The 20,385-nt window shown below is 38.5% G+C and overlaps 1 protein-coding gene across 6 annotated transcripts in view; it reads right to left on the reverse strand.

Annotated features, from left to right (window-relative positions):
• Positions 1-13,689, reverse strand: part of DGKB (diacylglycerol kinase beta) — a 648,769-nt gene extending 635,080 nt beyond the window's left edge. For all 6 annotated transcript variants that reach the window (XM_060156129.1, XM_060156127.1, XM_060156125.1 and 3 more), the window contains exon 1: positions 13,574-13,689. In XM_060156129.1, the coding sequence (XP_060012112.1) occupies positions 13,574-13,643 (70 nt within the window). In that variant the 5' untranslated portion in view covers positions 13,644-13,689. The remainder of the gene's footprint in view (positions 1-13,573) is intronic.
• Positions 13,690-20,385: the final 6,696 nt, after the last annotated feature.

Genomic DNA, 20,385 nt, shown 5'->3' on the forward strand with positions numbered 1-20,385 from the left:
GCTTTTATGAGTAAATTTCTAGAGAAAGACTTTCATTTGGCAAAAATTTAAAAATACCACTATTAATCTCTGATATCCATAGGGAAACTATAAACGAGAAAGATTTGGCAGAATTGTGTAAACATCTGGAGGACTCTCCTCTCCAAGTCAAAGCTGTGGCTACCAGCATTTTACTCTTTTCCTGATTTTATTTTTCATTTGAGAGTTTTGATTTCCCACTGTATTCAGTTTGGGGGCAGGTTTCAAGGGACAGTGAATTATCCTAATCTAGTAAGAAACTAAGCCTTAAAAAGGTCTAGAAGTCATTTATCATTTGGCAGCTGTAGAAGCTCAAACAGTAACACATTCTGCTCTAAAGGCACTTATGACATGGGGCAGGACCCTCAACGTTCATTCAGTTGCAAGGGGTTCTCAAAGCATTCAGCAAAAGGGGAGACTTTGCCTGGAGTGGAGCTATTTGTCGCTTTCTCCCAGATCCTTTCTGTGTTCATTCTATAATATAAAGCACTGAAAAATAAATTAATGGTGATTGCTACTTGTAAGAAAAAGGTGTGTGTGTGTGCATAAATGTGTTTTTAAGAAACTAATTTTTTTAAATAAAATTTACGAATTAAGCCTATTTTTCAGAGTAGACTCTAAAATACCTGTAAGTAAATGGGTTCCCCTTCATCCTCCCTGGATGAATACAGAAAAGTAGGTGAGTCTCCTAGCTTGAAAAGTAGGGCACAAATAGGATGGATCTGAAAACCCAGTGGTAGGGCACAGGGAAAAAAGAGGGATCAGAGACCAAGATGAGGAGACTTCTGGGCACAAGTATGAGGCTGCCTTTATACAGAATGAAAGGCAACCTGGTGGGAAAATATGTGTTTTCATCAACTTCTGGGCTACTGATTATGGTGGTAAAGACTATTATAAGCTTATATTCTTTGGGAGACAATTCTCAACGTTTCTTTCATGTTTCTGCAGGTTTTACAAGCAGGGGCACAGACTACTTTTTTTCCTCTAAACTATCATTTCAAGGATGTTTTTGGAGTGAAAAACCTTGAGAGACACTGATTGTGACCCTCTGTTGAGCAAACGGAAGGTTTGTTTACTGTCTATTAAAAAACATTCAGCTTTCCTAAACTTGGAGTTCTCCTATGACTCAACCCACTGCTTGTGCAAAGGTTACCTGGCCCTTTTCATCTTTCCCTGTGAAAACTAAAGTAGGGGGCTTCCCTGGTGGCACAGTGGTTAGGAATCCACCTGCCAATGGAGGGGACACGGGTTCGAGCCCTGGTCTGGGAGGATCCCACATGCCGCAGAGCAGCTGAGCCCGTGCACCACAACTACTGAGCCTGCACTCTAGAGCCTGCGAGCCACAACTACTGAGCCTGCATGCCACAACCACTGAAGCCTGCGCACCTAGAGCCTGCGCTCCACAACAGGAGAGGCCACCGTGGTGAGAGGCCCGTGCACCGCAACAAGGAGTGGACCCTGCTTGCCGCAGCTAGGGAGAGCCCGCGTGCAGCAACAAAGACCCAACACAGCCAAAAATAAGTTAATTAATTAAAAATAAAATAAAATAAAGTAGGGAGCCAATAAAAGCACGAGGTACATGATGTTTTCTGTGACATGATAAACAAAGTCCTCTTTCTCTGCCTCAGGAGTCTTGCATCTTCTTCTAGCATCATGACGCCTCAGCAAGCTAACTTCTTACACTGTAAGTAGGGTAAGATCTCAGACCGCTACAGTCTTGGCAATGTTCTTCCTTATAAAATACATTTTTGGGTATGAGAAAATAATCCTTACACCTGAAGATGCCTAGGCAAGTCTCTGAAAGAGGCCGCAGGATTTGACAAGAAACTGGAAAACTGGGCCACAAGAAGTAGGAATGTATTTCTCACATAATCTCATAGACACAAACGTAAAATTCAATAAATAATAAAATTAGAAACGTGTATTTGGGAGAAGCAGAGATACTGAACTACAGAAAAAGAAAAGAAATAGTAGAAAGATAACTCAGAACATTCTAATGATAATAACAATGAAAGCAATAATTAACTTACATACGGTAGTTTGCATTTTACAAAGCATTTCCGCACATATTATTTTATTTGAGTCTTACAACATTCTTGTGAGTAGGTTTTATTATTTTCTTAATTACACAGCAGAGAAAATTAAACTTTAGAAAGGTTATGTAACTTGCTAGCGGCCAAAACGAATACATTAAGTAAATAAACAGTAGAGAAGTACTTAAGAAAACTGAATAAAACCAAAACAAAAATCTAGATTTGGCCATAAGCTCAGAATCTTTCAGCACCAAGTTTTTCCCTTTATATGCTGCCCTCCTTGTTCCCTATAAACATGTCTTTTTCTCTTATGTGAAAGAACAAAATCCCTCTTTTTATTCTATTAACTTTAGATATAATCTTTCCTCTTTTTTTTTTTTTTTCACGGCTAAGACTCTATAATTGTAGTTTAGGTATTCTCTCTGCCTCTCTTCTTTTCCACTCAGTTAATATCTTTACTTTCTCCCAATGACTGTATGTCGATAGACAATGTTTTACTAATGCCATTCACAGATCCATATTTTATGACTGTTGCTGAATTCTTCAATCTTGCCCTCAGTGTTTATACACATGTCCATGTGCACACATACATGCTCAGACACAAATAGGTACATGCACCAACACATACTTCCAATTCTTCCTTAATGTGTCACTTTCTTTCATGCTTCAGCACATGGTCTGATATCTAATTGGAGTTTCTCTGCTTTTTTAACCCCCATTCAATACTTTCAATTAAAATTACAATTCCACTCCCCTTTCAATACCTATCCACACAAAGAGTTAAAAGCTCCTGGAGAGTCTTGCATAGATTTTGGTTCAAGATAGTGACATAGGAGGCTGCTGAACTCACCTCCTCCCGTGGACACACCAAATCTACAGCTACATATGGAATAATTTGCTCTGAAAGAACTCTGTAAACTAGGTGAACGTGAACGACCCCTACGCATAGGGTAAACAAGAAAAAAACATCAGAATAGGTAGGAGAGGGCTTCCCTGGTGGCACAGTGGTTGAGAATCTGCCTGCCAATGCAGGGGACACGGGTTCGAGCCCTGCTCTGGGAAGATCCCACATTCCGCGGAGTAACTAGGCCTGTGCGCCACAACTACTGAGCCTGCGTGTCTGGAGCTTGTGCTCCGCAACAAGAGAGGCCGCGACAGGGAGAGGCCCGCGCACCGCAATGAAGAGTGGCCCCCGCTTGCCGCAACTAGAGAAAAGCCCACGCACAGAAACGAAGACTCAACACAGCCAAAATTAGTTAATTAATTAAAAAAATAAAAATAGGTAGGAGAGGCTGAGGCACAAGCTTGCCATGAACCCCACCCCTACTGTGGTGACACACAACTGGGAGGGAGCTCACAACTCCCAGCTTCTCCCTGAGGAGCCAGGGGTTTGAACCCCACATATGGTGCCCCAACTTTGAATACTTCCACCTGAGAGACGGGCCCCCAAAACATCTAGCTTTGAAAGCCAGTGGAGCTTGTGTCTAAGAGACCCACAGGCTATAGGGAACTGAGAAACTGCTCTTCACAGGCTCAGGCGGACTACCTGTGGCTAAGCCCCCAGGTCCAGTGCAGAGGCAGCAGGTTAAAATCTGTAATGCTCCAATTTCAAAATGAGAATATATTATGTATTGCTTATCAGATGTCTGTACATAGAGAGGTATAGATACAGGTACACATTAATGCGATCAATACCACAGGGAGGAGATCATGGAGTGATACAGAATTTTAAATGAGTAAAATGGTTTCTCCCAGGAGAAAGTATGCAACATTTTGTGTAGGAAAGATGTCCAGTCTTTCCATTAAAAAGGACTACTTGCTTATCTTAAAAGCTGTGGCCTGAGGAGCAAGTATCTAATTTAATACACATCTAGGGGCTGACTGCAATACTCTGCAGAGGCAGGCACCACCTTTGCTCTGTCTCCCCCTGCCTCACTCCAGGTTGCTTAATATACCAGAAAGGAGCTTGCACACAGGTCTAGTGCCGCAGCTTTTGCAGCTGGGCCCAGGGGATGCATCCCTTGATTAACTGGCTCTGGTGGCCAGTGAGGTTTATGTTCTGGGGTCCCACAAGCCTGTAACAGAGAATCCATTCTTAACTGCCTGATCCCCAGGGCACAGCATAGAGGCTACAGAGTGAAACACAGTGTCTCAGAGAAAGATGCCTATTTGCAGATCATGTACCAACAGGTACCTGAAAGGGTGCTCTACATCACTCATCATCAAGAAAATGCCAATCAAAATCACAATGAGGGGGGCTTCCCTGGTGGCGCAGTGGTTGAGAGTCCGCCTGCCGATGCAGGGGACACGGGTTTGTGCCCCGGTCTGGGAAGATCCCACATGCTGCGGAGCGGCTTGGCCCGTGAGCCATGGCCGCTGAGCCTGTGTGTCCGGAGCCTGTGCTCCGCAACAGGAGAGGCCACAACAGTGAGAGGCCCGCGTACCGCAAAAAAAAAAAAAAAAAAAAAAAATCACAATGAGGGGACTTCCCTGGTGGCGCAGTGGTTAAGAATCCGCCTGCTGGGGCTTCCCTGGTGGCACAGTGGTTGAGAGTCCGCCTGCCGATGCAGGGGACACGGGTTCGTGCCCCAGTCCGGGAGGATCCCACATGCTGCAGAGCGGCTGGGCCTGTGAGCCATGGCCGCTGAGCCTGCGCGTCTTGAGCCTGTGCTCCGCAACGGGAGAGGCCACAACAGTGAGAGGCCCGCGTACGGCAAAAAAAAAAAAAAAAAGGGAATCCACCTGCCAATGCAGGGGACACGGGTTTGAGCCCTGGTCCGGGAAGATCCCACATGCCGCCGAGCAACTAAGCCCGTGTGCCATAACTGCTGAGTCTGCACTCTAGAGCCCGCGAGCCACAGCTACTGAATGAAGCCCACGAGCCTAGAGCCCGTGTTCTGCAACGAGAAGCCTCCGCAATGAGATGCCACACACCGCAACAAAGAGTAGCCCCCGCTAGCTGAAACTAGAGAAAGCCCGTGCGCAGCAACAAAGATCCAATGCAGTCAAAAATTAAATAAATAAAAATTTTTAAAAATCACAATAACACTTCACTCGTGTCAGAATGGCTATCACCAAAAAGATAAGAGATAACAAGTATTGGCAAGGATATGCACAAGAACCTTGTACACTGCCAGTGGAAATGTAAATTGGTGCAGCCACTATGGAAAACAGTATGGAGGGTTTTCCAAAATTTAAAAATAGAACTACCATATTTTCCAGCAATTCCACTTCTGGGTATATACCTGAAAGAAATAAAATCAATATCCTGAAGAGATATCTGCATCTTCATTTTCACTGCGGCATTATTTGCAATAGCCAAGACATGGAAACAACCTAAGTGTCCGTAGACAAATAAATGGTAAAGATAATGGTAAAGACAGAAAAATGGTATATAAATGGCATTTAATATTTTATATATAATTTTCTTTACAACTTATTTGTATACATATATAATCTACCCATTAGAAAGAAGGACATCCTGCCATTTGTGACAACATGGGTAGACCTTGAGGGCATTATGTTAAGTGAAATAAGTCAGAAAAGAGAAAGACAAATACTGTAAAATCTCACTTACATGTGGAATCTTACAGAATTTAACTTACAACGAACAAAATGGTGGTTCCCCAAGGCAAGGGGCCGGGGGTGAAATGGGTAAAGGTGTTTAAAAGGTACAAACTTCCAGTTATAAGTATAGCACAGCACCGTGACTATAGTTAACAATGCTGTACTGTATATTGGAAAGTTGCTAAGAGAGAGCACCTTAAAAGTTCTCATCTCAAGAAAAAGAATTTTACCTGTGTGGTGATGGATGTTAATTAAATTTATTGTGGTAATCATCTGCAATACATATCAAATCATTATGTTGTACACCTAAAACAATGTTTTATGTAAACTGTACCTCAATTAAAAAGAATCTTGCATATATAATATCCGGAGTAAGTATTTCACTGCTTTATCATCATTTGCCATGATATTTGTCTCTCTGAATAGACTAACCTCTTTGATGGAAAGAACTACGATATCCATTTCTGTATTACCTAGAACCAAGCATAATGCCTAAGAGTGAAGGGTACTCAGTACTGTTGGCTGAATAACGACCAGTGAGTAAAATTAAGTCCGTCTAAGTCTGCAGACTCATATTTGTGTGTGTGTGTGGCACTTCCTGCTGTAATGTGGGTGGTGGCATCTAAGGAAACTTCTAGCAAATCACAACCTTTAATCTACAGCTGAATTAAGGATGAAGTACATAACTTAATCTGTATGAATCTTTGCGATAACTTTTGTTACAATTTGTCATACTAATATTAGCAATAAAAACAAGAGTAATTATTTATAGGTGGGGAGCACTGTCCTCCTTTTATAAGATGAAGAAACAAGCTTAAAGTGACTGTGATGACTTGCTTAAGGTTCCAAGGTAAATAGTAGGTTATATTTTATTTGTGTGATACTGTCCACATTAGTAGTTTTCACCAAGTAGTTCAGTCTCCCCCAATGCTGGACAGACAGAAGGAATGCATTTCTCTACTCCCTTGAAGTTAGATGTGGTCATGTGGATTGCTTTGGCCAAAGAAACGTAAGCAAAACATTATCAGGGAGAAGCCTTAAGAGCTAGCACCCAATGCACAAAGTCTATTTCTCTGTCACAGCATCTGCCAATTTTAAAGTTGATGACTGCTCCATCTGACTGGGACTTTTGATCAAGGATAATGTGAAATTAAACCATTTGCTGATTCAGATTTGGAAATGTAATAGGAGCAAGAAATAAACTTCTGTTTTGTTAAGCCACTGAGATTTTGTGAATTTTTCAATCACAGTCTAATTTGGTCCACTTTGACCAAAATACTTCACAGAAGTCCTAACTTCACTATTAAAGTTTGTTTGACCATAAAACTTAATTTAAGGTTTTGGGGCAAGTTTGAAAAGTTGAAAAAGATGTTTAAAAATCATTGAAAATGATATCTTTTTAGGATACTAAAATAATGGAGACTTAGACATTCATAGTTATTACTTTCTTTTACTACTGCAGATTTAGGTATTGAAAAACTTAAGGTATATGGACCCAGAGAAGCCACCAACAGGAAATTCAGTCTGAAGCAGTACAACAAATAGGAACTGGAGCCAGAGATGAGGCGAGAGAGATTATGCAGCCAACATACATTCCAGAAATAAAATCTGGGTCAGAGCCAGGAACTGCCGAGCTAATCAATGTGAATCAGAAGAAACAGGGTCGGAAATGAGAGACATGTATTATCTAAAATAGAGTCAGAGATCCTGATTTCAGACAAGTGTCAGGGAACATCAAGACGTTCCACATAAGTAGTATAACTGAGGAGTCATAAATCAAAGAACAAAAAGTCCTCATTTGATGTTAAACCACCACAGTCACCACCATCATGAGCCTCATCAAAACAATAACTGATTGAGTCCTGAGCACGTCACAGGCCTCTTCACACTTAATCATCATTGCAATCCTAGGACAAAGGTGAAGAAAATGAGGTGCACATCACGGTACTGGAACTCAAACCCAGTCTAACCTAACACCAAATTATGTGTTCTCAGCCACTAGGTTAATTGACTCTGTGCCATTTATTCTTCTGTCTTGTACAAAGAGAGTAATTAAGTGGCTTGGCCTTCCAAAACAGAGTCAGTGTACAATAACAAAGGGCCTAGGACAAACTTAAGAGCTAATCCCAGTGGGACAAACTAGAAAGAGGGCTAATATGTGATCTAAATTTGCTTAACAATAAATTGAATATTCACAGGTCAGGAGGTCTAGTCTCTCCCTCCAGTCTCCTTAACCCATCATGTATGGATTAAGCACAAAACACATCTCAAAGACACAGATCATCATGCTAGAGGGTGGGGTTTCTTGGGAGAGGAAAGCTACTTAAAATGGCCAAGCACTTTACCAAATTTTTTATTATAATTGCTTCCTGAGTTTATTCTCCTCTCTTTTCCCTCCTATGTTTTTCATAAGGAAGAGTGAAGGAGGTTCCAGAGATGGGAGAATAGCAGCGTGGGTAGAATGATGATAACTGCTCACGGAGGTTGACACAGGATCCCCTCCATGTAGCAGGATAAGGGAGCAGAAAGGTGTTCTGGGGCCAAAGCCATAGTTAGAAGCTCTGCTTCTTTGCTTTGTCCTGTGTACAAAAGCCCTTTGAGAGATGGCTGTGGCTGATGGAGATAAGAGGACCTGAATCCTGGGTTCTAGATTCCCCTATTTTAGAAACACGATTACCAATCTGTTTATTAACAAAGTGATCTCTGTAAGAAATATAAATGAATTACTAGTTTCGATCTTTGTTATCGCTTATTGTGCCGTAGCAATAGGCCAGGCAATGTGCCTGACGGAGATCATCTGCCACCTCTAAGGCTTATTGTGCGTATTAAATGAATTAATATTTGTATATTATTTAGAATACGGTACTAAAAATCGATTATTTACGATAATGATTACTGTCTCATTAAATCCTACAACACTGTGAGGTAGAATTCTACTTTTCCAGGTGAGGAAGCTGAGGCACAGGTAGTACATGTAAGCTTCCAAGGTCCCAAGGCTCGTAAGTTGAAGTTGGGGCTGCGGTTCAACACTGTCGAGTATTAGTTTGCCTACAAAGCCTGTGCTCTTTCCACTAAGCCACACCACACACCTCACTTCAATGGAAGAAACTGTACACTAGGTCCAAATATTAGGCATGCTGGTCCTTATTGAAAAGAACAAGTCATCAAATAATTCTGCAACTCTCTACAATGCCAGCTGCTATAAAAAGTATGAAATTTATGAGAGTTTGGAAGTGTTCCCACTGTAATAACATAGTATTTTTCAAAAATAATGTACACGCTATATAACACGCTTTGTATACAGCAAGTAAAAAGCTAATCCTAAGTGACGATACGTGGGCAGATAATGAATCACTTGGAAATACTGTGTAGATTTTACATAGAAAATATTGTTATCCATGAAAAGATTCCAGGAAGCAACGACAAACTAATAGTGTGATAAGCTCAATTCTCTACACGGCAGGAGTGAGAGCTGTCCGTCTTATCACAACAGTTTGGATGACTTTTTATGAAGATTGGAAAAGAAAAGGATACTCCTCTCCCACATATCAATGGAAATGCTCCCCATAGAGGGACTCAGCCTGAAACCCTAAACAGGAGCATGGGCTCAGCATGCTGTAGGCAGCCACAGCAGGCTTCACATTAGCTGCCTTCAGCCTTTGTGGGGACAACACAGATCCGAGGCTGCCAACAGCACCAGAAGCTTCTACCTTGTGGGAAGAATGTGGTCTTATAGCAGAAAAAAAAGACATTGGCTCTCAATGCTCTAAAATGCAGCACTTTTTAACTTGATCATCAACAATATGTTCAAACAGCCAACATAACACACTCACTCCCTCTCTATTAAAATAATAATCGTAAACAGTTATATAACTTGCAACTCACCAGGCACTGTTCTCATTACTTGACATATATTAACTCATTCAATTTAATCCTTACAACATTCGACATTATTTATTATTTTTCCCATTTTACAAGTATGAAAATTGGGACACAGAGATGTTATATAACTTGAAAGTCAGACATCTAAAATATGGTACGACCAGGATTTGAACACAGCTGTCTGATGTGCTACCTGCCTAGCCAGGAATGCTGTGCCAACGTCCCTCTATTTTTCCCCCAATTAATTATGAGGAAAGCCTAGAAACTGAAACAATATGTATAGTTACAGGGTGTAATGGACTAAAATTTGTGTCTCCCCTAATGCATATGTTGAAACCGTACCTCGCAGTATGAGGGATCTTTGAGAGGTAAATAGAATTAGATGAGGTTCTTAGGGTAGAACCCTGATGAACTGGATTAGTGCCCTTATAAGAATCCCAGGAGAGCTTGCTGCTCTTCTCTTGCTCCTTCCACCATGTGAGAATACAAGAAGTTGGCGGTTTGCAGCCCCAAAGAGGACCTTTACCAGAATCCATGCTCGCACCCTAATCTCAAACTTCCAGCCTCCAGAACTATGAGAAATAATTTTCTGTTGTTTATAAGTCACCCAGTCTATGGTGCTTCGTTATAGCAGCCTAAACAGAATACGACACGATATATTGTGGCACTTGTGGAGAGAACTCAAGATCAGATAACTTGAGAAAAAGATCTTTATGGTATTATTTAAGTCCAACACTGAATGATTTGGTTTTGTGGGTAGGGGTTTCATGAACTCATTCATCTCAACGAAGAATTTGACGACCCCACCCCATTCCCCAAAAGCGTATAGAACACTTATTTGAAATATATCAGATATAATCTTAGCATGCTGCAAATTTAAACTTAAATTAATAACTTTTAAAAAATTTAGTCATTTAATACATATAAACAATTTCTTATGGAAAGTTACAAAACAATTAAAATCTAATATATCACTTTTCTAATAGACTACAGAGGGATGTCACTTTGCCAACACTGCATTGCAACATGAAAAATCTGGTCCTTAAATGCTGCTGATAAACTGATCACATGTACTGAATAGCATGGAAAATATACCACTTTTATAATCTTCAGGATAATAAGTTTGTTTTCTGTTATGTTTTGACAATGGCAATTCATTACACAAAGATCCATCTAATCATAATATTCTTTGCTATTTAATTATACAGGAAACTTCTTAGAGGATTCGGTCTAACACTCTTCATTGTTGTCTTGGTTATTTAAAAAAGAGTAGCAAGTCTAATGATCATGGAATCAGCACTATTTATTTCCTTCACAGTTAACATGTCTTCTCATAAGATCCATTTTAACCATGTTCTTATACTCACTGTGTCACTACTCACTACCAACTTATTGAATGCCCATTAATCTTTGTCTCAAGAGGTTAGAACTTTTACATTTATGACAATTCTTTTTACCACTTGTTTTAGGTATTTCTGCAAACCTATTACTAAATCAAGCATTTTAATGATATAATTAAATGTACCTCCATATTCCTTAGCCAATAAAATAAAAGTGGCAGCCTGTAATATATTTAATACTTTAGTACTAAATTCTGTTTATCAGTTCAAATGCAATTTGACTATCTAAGCAAAAGTTATTGTAAATAATAATTTAGCTATTATGGCAATAATTTATCTATTTTATACTAGTGCCTCCACAGGCATGTTTCCTGTAAGTACCCGAATACTGGAAAATATATTTTAATAATCCAGCTAAATTTAGCATAATCTAAACCAAACCATTATGTTTATTTTACTTGGGAGATTATGTCACCAACTTCCCCTGTCCTCCAAGTCAAATTTTTAGAGCTAAATTTTAGAACTGTCTCTTTCTGTCTCTCTCTCTCTCTCTCTCTCTCTCAATTCTCGTAATTTATTATTGCCCAAGTTCTCTTCCACTAGTTTTAATGATGTAATATTTGAATCTATGCTTTTCTGGTCATCATTCTCCATCCACGATTTTTTTAGTCTATTCCAGTAGCCCACTGGCCTAATTTCAGTCTCTTTGTCACATATACTATTTTCGTATTTGTAAATTAAGCTTCTTGGAGCATAGCATTGTTCATGTCGCCCTACGCTTAACATTCTACAATTACTCTTCACTGCCTAACTCAAGTTGAGCATTGTATATTTAAATTCTATCTCATTTTTATAGCCTTACCTCCACTTACTCCCTTAATTTGTAGTGTGGCTAAATGTAGCTCATCCCACTTCCTCAAATATATGCTAAATTTTTCTTTTAATTTATATCATTTTTTCTGCATTTACCATGAATCTATTTTTTAAGATTCATTTCAAATTCTACTTCTTCCATGAAGCCTTCCCTTTTTCCATCTCTAGCTGCATACTATTGCCCTACAGATCCCTAAACTTTGCTTGTAGCACTTAGGTATTTCACCTAGCTATCGTTTATCCTAGAGTTGTTTATCCATTAGTTTCTAGCCTTCATTAAACTGTAAATTCCAAAAAGGGAGGGTCCATATCTGTTCATATTTGCATCTCCTACAGTGCCAAGCAGAATACTCTCCCTAAAGAAGATGTTCAGACATATTTACTTAATTATTGGATATATCACAACAGTAAAGAGCATATAGAAATTACAAAACATAGGTAAATCATTTTTTAGCCAGTTTAGAAATCACTGAGTATAAACATGCAGACAAGAATTCAGCCATTCTGGGATAAATTGTCTTCATGTGATAAGTAGATGAATTGTGCTTTCAGTGGCTGAAAACAGTTTTTCAGTAAAAGGACCACATTTTGATGTCAACAATTTCTGATTCTCCCCTCCATTTGATAGTTGCTGTATTTTTATCATTATTGATGGAGAAAACTTACAGGTTACATGGGTTTGCATCTCCCTTACAAATACCCACCAGCAGCACTCTGATAACCTCACCCAGAACACTTCAGCTCTCCAGTTAGGAAAAGTCTGGAAAACCTATGAAATTGGCCTCTTCAGATGATATACATTGTTTATTAATGTTCCTGACTTATACTATGTACCCCGTAAATGTGTTATTATTCACTCACATATCTATTTCTTATTATTCCAATCCTCCATTTGAGTTTAATCCTTTTCTCTGCCTCTTCATAATGAGATTCAATTCACTCCTGACACTTCTCTCCTACATGACCCAATTCTCTGCATAAGCATCTCCAGCTGTTCCAGTTTTTGCCTCTTTCACTATTGCGTGCTATTGGTTCTTTTTTTGCTTTCCACTTCTTGCATTTTATTCTCTAACACTAACCATTCTTATTACATTCCCTGCATATTATTTTTTCTCTACTCATCGTGCTCCCAGCCTTTTGCTCCCTCCTATTTATTAGTTGCTTCATTTTCTCTCTTCAATACCTTGACACAGTTGCTACCCAAATTTATTGTTGAAACTCAATTTGTGAAACAGATGTATTTTTGAAAATCCATGGTAATAAAAATAAATAAATACAATTTTACTGTTTATGTGTAAAGAAGCTTACCATATTAAAAAACTGCATACTATAAAGTGAATCACCATGGCCTATCTTTTGTATCAATACACACACTAAACAACGTGGTGTAAGATCCTACACCTTCTCTTTCTTTTACAACCTCTAATTTCAGTGCCATGATGTATCTATGACTCCCTACTCCCAATCTTTTTGAAATGTTATGCAGGAAAAAAAAAAAATCTCACTTTTCCCCTTACTTCTGCTTATCCTTCTTCTTGGTTACAGACTCACCAGTCTCCATTCTCCCAAACTATCTTATCCTTTGCTTCACATCTATTACAGCGGGAGTGTTTCCAAGTTCACTTTTGCATCTAAAGTTCTAGTTCTTTTTCTTTGAGATCTAATGTTCAATTTAAGTTTACCTTTTCCTTTTTCTCATGCCAAACTGGTAGTCTCAAGTTCACTTACTTGAAAACACAAAAGACACACCTGTATTTATCCCAATGCTGAATGGGATTTATAATCTGTTTTGGTAAGTAAATAATTACATTGTTTAGTGCAAATACCAAGTCAAATCATATTATCAATATGAATACTTACATTCAGCATATTTCTGAAGCTGGGAAAATTCTGAGGGGCTGAGATGGACCCATTTTTCCTGGTTTGTCATGGTGGTGGTGAGGAGATCTCTTACATACCAGGTGAGAAATTCTTTATTCAGATGTTTGGCAGAATTTATGCTTCAAAGTTTCCACATGGCATGTTTCATTATAAAATACCTCAAGCTTTCAAAATATGCAATCTGTCAACAACGAGACCACTGTAGATATGGGTTTGTAGTTTCAATAACGTATTAAAGCACTGCAGAAAGAAAAAAAGATTGAAAGATTAGTATCATTAAACAAAGAAAAAAATTGACAAGTTATAGAATGTTAAAGATTTTTAATCCCTAAATAATATATTTCAGTTATTCTATGTTGCATAATAATCTTTAATTGCTCACTCTAATGGCATTTTATACACATTTTCTAACACCAAATCATAGAAGAAATATGATTAAAAATACAGTGTGAAGAAAATTTTATAAGGTCTAGTTTCATACAAGGAGACTTTTTTTTGGTTCAGTTTTTTAAACTTTGCTCATTCCAAGAGCAAAGAAGGGTGTCATTTTTATCAATCTAAACTTATCAATTTTTTAATATCTAAACAAATGTTATGTTTAGACCCAGATTATTAAGTGAAGCTAAATAAGCTCTAAAGTTCCCTAAATATACAGTCTGCTAGTCTACCAGCTTTCCAGCAATGGTTTGGAATGGTCATCAGTGGTAGCACATATATTTGCAATTATGCAAATCAATTTGGGCAGGTTATATAAATTGGGTTTTTTCCCCTAACAATTAAAAAAAATGATAATTTTAATTTTACCATCTATAAAAATCTCAATAAAATTTACCAAATTAAAGCAATTCCAAATGTCTGACAGACTTTCATAATGATAGTAGACGGAACTACTGTGAATCATGCTTAAAAATAAACCCCTAGGTTGTCATGGACCTACATTCACTGCTACATCTGAAAAGGCAAACAAAATGAAAAACCATCTGGTTTCAACTTTTTATCAGAGACAGTAATCAATTGCTCAGTAACAAAGCAGACTGGCACTGTAATCATTATAGAAACTAAAATATTTAGAAACAATTATTTAGATAATTTATGAAATTAAATGACTGGAAGGATTATGCATATAGACGTCATTACCTAAAGGCATGGTACCTGTATTTGGCATTAGTGCCTAACCTTTTTTCGGTATCTATTTACTGTTCTCTATCAATCCCACAACCTCACTGTCATATTCTGTCATCTTATCCTTAAGAAAAAAAAACAAAAAAACTCTTGTTGGTCTCATCTCTTCAGGGTTCCTGCAATCAGTTTTATAAGGTGGTAGTTGGCTTTTTAAATGGAAAAAAATGCAGATACTGATGCATTAACAGAGGCCAAATTGCTAGGTCTTTTTTCTTCCCAGGGGATGCACTTACATTACAACCATGACTTTGTGGAAGCAACACAAACTAAAAGGAATAAGAACATGTGATGGATATTTCTTTGTGCTTTCCACCCAGTTTCTTCCTGCTGATTTCATCCTTCACATGGATTTCATCTTAATTCTTTGCTTCTCCCCAGTTAAATGCCATTTTGGTGGGACTATAAAAAAAGGTGTTCCGTTCTCTCCTATCCAAAGGGAGACAGATGATTCCGTCACATTTTGATCATTAGAATCCATCTCATGGGGCTTTAAATGTTGAGTGGAGTTATTCAAGCATAGTGTGAAAATAGCTCTGGTCTAAATGATTACAGCAATAATAGGATACCTGTCCCTGTCTGAGTCTGACTCTCCAGGTATCTTGTCACTTCTAGAAGTAAGTACCATTATTTTAATAAGGGATTAAGTGGGCCAGAATCAGTTTCTGTTGCCCGCTATCTAAAAATCTAAACTGATGATAATGGTGGTTCATTTACTCATTCAAAAAAAAAGTGTTTATTGATCTCCTATGTGCTAGAAAGCATTCTAGGCACTGGAAATACAACAAAGATCAAAACACACAAAAGACGAAAATAAGGCTAATTCCAACAATGTGTCAGTTCTACTGAGAGCTTACAGTGTGCATGGCATTCTCCTAACAGCATTCCTGTGTTGGATCATTCAACCTTCACCAAACAACTCTGTGAGGTGCTAATACTGTTCCATTTTGACAAATGAAGAAACTGACACCGGGTGATTAAAATCTGATAGATGACAGAGACTGCTAGAAACCCACCCAATATCCATTCTTTCTTTCTTCCTTGGTAACAGAACCCTAATTTTATTAAATGAAAATATATCCATCTAAACAGCTATATTCCTCAGGTTCTTTGCACGAAGAAGTGGCCAGTGAGATGTAAGTGGATGTTGGGTGAGATATATAGGAAGGTTCTATTTGAGGAAAGAGCTAGCAAGTGCTCTTTTAATCTTTTTTCTCTTCCTCCAACTTCTTACCTGGAATGTTGACATACTGGCTGTGAATTCAACAGTTTCTGATACTAGTGAGATAAATTTTAGAATGGAAGCCATGTGCTAAGACTGAGAGAGTCCCATAAAGTAGACCAGGGGTAGGCAAACAGTTGACTGCAGTAAACATTGGCCCACAATCTATTTTTGTAAATAAAGTTTTATTGGAATACAGACACACCTATTAGAGAAACCAGTAAGCAGCCAATTTTTGAAAGGATTTCAATGTCAAACAAAGAGGTTTGGGCACTATTCTAAAGGTAGTAAGGAGCAATGAAAGAACACAAAAAAGGCCAGAAACCAGATTACTTTGGGAAAATGTCATTTTGAAAAAATATCAGTGTCTTCATTCAGATTCTTTCTCTTTCACTTGGATTGTGATAGCTTCTTAATTGGCCCCCTGAGCTCTCTCCTTTCCTTAACATGGCCTACCCCTTACCGCCCATGGGTAGTCATGAACTGAGATGATTCCAGAGGTCTGTCTGATAAATTACCAACAAGTTAATTAATAAATTAGAATAGTAATTCATTACTTAATTAATTATAGTTTTCCACCTGGCTACCTGTGAGGAAATTTATTAAAATTCCCCAGTTAATTTAGTGTAAGAAACTCAAATTTAAAATGACTGGTTGGGCTTCCCTGGTGGCGCAGTGGTTGAGAGTCCGCCTGCCACCGCTGCAGGGGACACGGGTTCGTGCCCCAGTCCGGGAGGATCCCACATGCCGCGGAGCGGCTGGGCCCGTGAGCCACGGCCGCTGGGCCTGCGTGTCCGGAGCCTGTGCTCCGCAGCGGGAGAGGCCACAACAGTGAGAGGCCCGTGTACCGCAAAAAAAAAAAAAAAAAAAAGACTGCTTAACTGACATCCTTCAGATCTTTAGATGAATGCTATCTTCTCAGTAAAGTCTCGCCTGGTCATTCAATTTAAAATTTAACATTCCTACACACCATCCCTCCATCACACTTTTGTTTTGAATATAACATCTTATTATCAAATATTTAAGTTATTTATATTATTTAATATTTGTCTCCTCACACTAGAATTAGGGGTAACGTTAAGTGGTTTTAAGCCCTGATGGGATTCCACAAAAAGAACAAAACAACTAAAAATACGTATTGAGTTTGCCCTTGATATTCATCTGAACGTACGTGTTAGATTTTGTGCCACCATCCTCTCATGGGCTCTAAGATACACATCCCATGAGAGGAGGGATTTTTATCTGTTTGTTCAGTGCTATTTCCCAGTGCTTGGAAGAGTGCTTGGTATATATAAATATTTATAGAATGAATTCACTTAAAGGCTTTTTTCATAATGAAAAACATGGGTAGGAGAGTTAGAAGGAGCCTCTGAGGTTGATAAAGAGAAAATGGCTCATAAGGAAGGAGTCAGGAACACAAGTCACTATGGGTTTCACTTTCCTGAGAGGCCTCACCCCTTCCCTTCAACTGAATGGACATAAACAAAAGAAGTTGTGCTTAGAGATACAAAGCTTTTACAGTTGAAAAAGAAAAAAGCTTTATTTCACAGAATTTTTATGTTGGGTTGTGAAATATAACTGACTTTGTATAAATGAGAATCATTCCCAAGGAATGCCATAATTGAGATGTCAGTTAAGCAATTAATAATAACACTTACACATGAGCATCAGGACAATATTTAACTTATTTGTAGATATTTAACAAAAACACTACTTAGTTTTCCTTTATTTAGCGTGATCTTGTCGACGTAGGTCTTTACTTTTTGTATCAAGAACAGCATTTCTGGATTGATCTAATGCATTTGCATTCTAGCAAGAGGTATTTAGAGAGTAATGGCATCCCTGAACCATGCACAGTAAATTCTCTGGTTCTTAGATTTGGTTAATCCCAACACCCATATGCTTTGAATAAAACTTCTCATCCTTCTCCTAATGGGTGCCTGGAAGCCTTTGGTTTCTCACAATTCTGGTAGCTCTCATCATATGACATGCAGCCAGATAAGAAAAAAATTAAGGGTGGGGTACAAATGGAGAAGGTTCTCCTAATCAAATCTTTTAAACTAGTTGAACTAACATATCATAAGTCTGTAAAGAGAAATGTTGCATGTGTAATATTATATCAAGAGCCACAGCTATTTTCTATGCCTCAGAAGGAGATAGGAATGATGGCAACATTTCCTTAGAGTCTCTGCCTCTTTATAAATGTATAGAAAGAAAATGAGAGTATTCAGTTGAGATTCCCTATGATGCTTTCACAGACTTCCTGTTCCTCTGCAAGGGGTTTTCTTTAGGCATATAAAATGAAAGCCAAGAAGAATCCACTTTGCTGGCTGTTGGAGTGCATTCTCATCTAGTGAATGGGTGTGCCACTTCAGTGAGTTGGTGGCAGGAAATAATTATATTGGAGGAGTTGGAGAAGGCTCTTTGGCCTATTGTACCTGGACTAAAACACAGTCTCCATAGTTAGTAAAGGAAATCAATTACCTCACGAATAAGGTACAAGCAATGTCTAGATAAATGGATCTGGCTGGTTGGATGCACTGTATGTTAGTCACATTAAGTGTACATTTCTAAATATTTATTCAAAGTCAGCATGTGATGACTCCGATCATTGAATAAAGTTAATACACACTAAGGCACACTGAAGACTCTATGTATATGAATTTAAGGTATTAGGATGACTGAAAATATTTACTGGGTCTCAAGGGTCATAAATCCCCAAATATAAGGTAACCCATGGAAAAATCACAGAAGTGAAAAAGGATGAGACCCAAAATATCAATCCTAGAACCTCTGAAAGAAAAATAGGACAAAATTAAATGGAATATTACTGTTATCACTTGATTTATAATTATTTGTTCATTTATCCATGAAAAGAAGTCTAAATTGAGACCCAGTGACATACTAGGGACTGAGCCAAGTGCTGGTGATGTAGTTATAAGTAAGACAGTTCCTGGATCTTGTTTGGGGGAAAGATCCACATTAAACAAACCAACTGCACAAATAAATAATTATAAACTGTGATAAGTTATATGAAATACAGGTAATGGAATTCTATGAGAGTACAAAAGACAGCCCTGATTTAGATTAAGAGATTCAGAGTGCAATCCACAGAAAACTTTTATTTAAATTAAATCATAAAAGTTGAGTAATAGTTATAAACTTGAGTGAGAGGAACATTCTGAGCAGAATCCGGAAGTGAGGAAACAAACAAACAGACAAAAAAATAGAAATATTAGAAGAGTCCAGAGAAGGCAAGTATGACTGGAGCCTGGTGAGCACGAGAGAGAGAGAGGCACATGATTAGACCACAGAAACAGGTAAAGGCCACATTATGGACATTCTTAGAGGCCATACTGAGGATTTATCTTAAGTAAATTATGAAGCCATTGACATATTCTGAGGAGGAGATAAACATGGTCCACATATATTTTAAGAAGTATTTTTCTAATCACTGGATTGGAAGGTGACAGGAATGGAAGTGGGAAGGTCAAATAGGAGGCTATTCCAGTAACTGGATGACAGCTGGTAGTGGCTTTAACTAGGAAAGTCATAGTAAAGATGAAGGTAAAAAGCCAAACTCAAGATACATTTCTGTAGCCAGATCTGATAATGAATAGGATACGTTGTATGCAGGATGAGGGGATCAAGAACGGCTCCTACAGTTTTGGCTTGAGCACAGGGTACAAAAAAGGTGGAGTTTAAAGTTCCTAAATACTAGAACAGTATCAGGTGTGAGAAGAATAGAAAAATCAGTATATTTGTTTTGGGATGTGCTAAATTCATAAAGAGACATCTAAGTTTAAAGGAGTAGTAGACAGTGACATAGGCCTAGGGCTAATAAAAGAGACACAGAGGTATGATATTGTGAGTTGTCTGATACAGACGATGTTTAAAGATGTGGAAGAAATACATAAGTTTGCCTGATATGGCAGCCATGAAGCTGTGCTACTAAGCTCTGCCTTCAGGAAAGAACTTGCATCAGCTGCAAAGAGTACAGTTAACTGACAGCCTCGAGCTCTTTTGCCTTTAGAATACATTCAGCTTTTGAACCAAGGTCATACTCTTCACAGGTAGAGGTCAGTGATTAAAGATGATGCATGCATGAGGGTCATGCCACTTTTGTCCAATGGGGGAATCCTTTAATGATCTCTATTTGCTCCAGAACACCCCAGTGGACCGGCTGAGACTCTGTCATGTCTGCATTATAATCTGAAGCTTTTCATAACCAACCCTGCATCTCCCACGTTCTTTCTTTTCCCAGATATTAGTTCTGCCTCATTGTTTGAAGGCTCTTTTTGCCTGATCCTGCTTTTCTTCCTTTTTATCTTTCACAGGAATAATTTCCGGATAAGCCTTTGTAACTGTAACTCCACCTAAGTCTTTGTTT

Source organism: Lagenorhynchus albirostris, chromosome 8 (assembly GCF_949774975.1).
Source record: "Lagenorhynchus albirostris chromosome 8, mLagAlb1.1, whole genome shotgun sequence".
Taxonomy (NCBI): domain Eukaryota; kingdom Metazoa; phylum Chordata; class Mammalia; order Artiodactyla; family Delphinidae; genus Lagenorhynchus; species Lagenorhynchus albirostris.